General features: G+C 51.2%; 1 protein-coding gene across 1 annotated transcript; it reads left to right on the top strand.

Moving 5' to 3' along the window:
• Nucleotides 1–373: 373 nt before the first annotated feature.
• LOC139547525 (uncharacterized) lies at nt 374–1,883 on the top strand. Its single transcript, XM_071356388.1, has 2 exons — nt 374–424; nt 947–1,883. The coding sequence occupies exon 2, from the start codon at nt 992–994 to the stop codon at nt 1,739–1,741; it is 750 nt and encodes a 249-aa protein (XP_071212489.1). The 5' UTR covers nt 374–424; nt 947–991; the 3' UTR covers nt 1,742–1,883.
• Nucleotides 1,884–2,301: the final 418 nt, after the last annotated feature.

The raw sequence follows: 2,301 nt of genomic DNA on the forward strand, positions 1-2,301 counted from the left end.
TGCCACCTTCTCCTCCCTCCTGAATCCTCCTCCCCCTCCTCCCCCCTCCTCCCTCTCTGCTGATGACTTCGTCAACCATTTTGAAAAGAAGGTCGACGACATCCGATCCTCGTTTGCTAAGTCAAACGACACCGCTGGTTCTGCTCACACTGCCCTACCCTGTGCTTTGACCTCTTTCTCCCCTCTCTCTCCAGATGAAATCTCGCGTCTTGTGACGGCCGGCCGCCCAACAACCTGCCCGCTTGACCCTATCCCCTCCTCTCTTCTCCAGACCATTTCCGGAGACCTTCTCCCTTACCTCACCTCGCTCATCAACTCATCCTTGACCGCTGGCTACGTCCCTTCCGTCTTCAAGAGAGCGAGAGTTGCACCCCTTCTGAAAAAACCTACACTCGATCCCTCCGATGTCAACAACTACAGACCAGTATCCCTTCTTTCTTTTCTCTCCAAAACTCTTGAACGTGCCGTCCTTGGCCAGCTCTCCTGCTATCTCTCTCAGAATGACCTTCTTGATCCAAATCAGTCAGGTTTCAAGACTAGTCATTCAACTGAGACTGCTCTTCTCTGTGTCACGGAGGCGCTCCGCACTGCTAAAGCTAACTCTCTCTCCTCTGCTCTCATCCTTCTAGACCTATCGGCTGCCTTTGATACTGTGAACCATCAGATCCTCCTCTCCACCCTCTCCGAGCTGGGCATCTCCGGCGCGGCCCACGCTTGGATTGCGTCCTACCTGACAGGTCGCTCCTACCAGGTGGCGTGGCGAGAATCTGTCTCCGCACCACGTGCTCTCACCACTGGTGTCCCCCAGGGCTCTGTTCTAGGCCCTCTCCTATTCTCGCTATACACCAAGTCACTTGGCTCTGTCATATCCTCACATGGTCTCTCCTATCATTGCTATGCAGACGACACACAATTAATCTTCTCCTTTCCCCCCTCTGATAACCAGGTGGTGAATCGCATCTCTGCATGTCTGGCAGACATATCAGTGTGGATGACGGATCACCACCTCAAGCTGAACCTCGGCAAGACGGAGCTGCTCTTCCTCCCGGGGAAGGACTGCCCGTTCCATGATCTCGCCATCACGGTTGACAACTCCATTGTGTCCTCCTCCCAGAGTGCTAAGAACCTTGGCGTGATCCTGGACAACACCCTGTCGTTCTCAACTAACATCAAGGCGGTGACCCGTTCCTGTAGGTTCATGCTCTACAACATTCGCAGAGTACGACCCTGCCTCACGCAGGAAGCGGCGCAGGTCCTAATCCAGGCACTTGTCATCTCCCGTCTGGATTACTGCAACTCGCTGTTGGCTGGGCTCCCTGCCTGTGCCATTAAACCCCTACAACTCATCCAGAACGCCGCAGCCCGTCTGGTGTTCAACTTTCCCAAGTTCTCTCACGTCACCCCGCTCCTCCGCTCTCTCCACTGGCTTCCAGTTGAAGCTCGCATCCGCTACAAGACCATGGTGCTTGCCTACGGAGCTGTGAGGGGAACGGCACCTCCGTACCTTCAGGCTCTGATCAGGCCCTACACCCAAACAAGGGCACTGCGTTCATCCACCTCTGGCCTGCTCGCCTCCCTACCTCTGAGGAAGTACAGTTCCCGCTCAGCCCAGCCAAAACTGTTCGCTGCTCTGGCACCCCAATGGTGGAACAAACTCCCTCACGACGCCAGGTCAGCGGAGTCAATCACCACCTTCCGGAGACACCTGAAACCCCACCTCTTTAAGGAATACCTAGGATAGGATAAAGTAATCCTTCTAACCCCCCCCCCCTTAAAAGAGTTAGATGCACTATTGTAAAGTGGTTGTTCCACTGGATATCATAAGGTGAATGCACCAATTTGTAAGTCGCTCTGGATAAGAGCGTCTGCTAAATGACTTAAATGTAAATGTAATTAGACGACCACTGAAAATCCTCCTTAATTTTCAGCAACAGGCTCCAGAAGTTGTATCTAACAATTTTCTGAAAAGCAGGATGCGGAGACATATCTGATGAGGCATCGGCTGTGCATCCTATCACTCCCTTGAACCACCCATCATGCTTCTGAGCTTATCACAGTCTGTCTGTCTGCCCTTCTGTCTGTCTGTCCATCCATCTGTGATGATGCATGTATATAGTGCCTTCGGAAAGTATTCAGACCCCTTAACTTTTTCAACATTTTGTTATGTAACAGCCTTATTATAAAATGTATTAAATAAAAAATCCTCAGTAATCTACACACTATAACCCGTAATGACAAAGTGAAAACAGGATTTTAAATTGCAAATGTATCTTACTTACATAAATACTCAGACCCTTTGCT

Source organism: Salvelinus alpinus, chromosome 21 (assembly GCF_045679555.1).
Source record: "Salvelinus alpinus chromosome 21, SLU_Salpinus.1, whole genome shotgun sequence".
NCBI classification, from domain to species: Eukaryota; Metazoa; Chordata; class Actinopteri; order Salmoniformes; family Salmonidae; genus Salvelinus; species Salvelinus alpinus.

Excerpts from the sequence above, each read along its gene's own strand:
- LOC139547525 (XM_071356388.1), top strand. The coding sequence starts at position 992 with ATGACGGATCACCACCTCAAGCTGAACCTCGGCAAGACGGAGCTGCTC.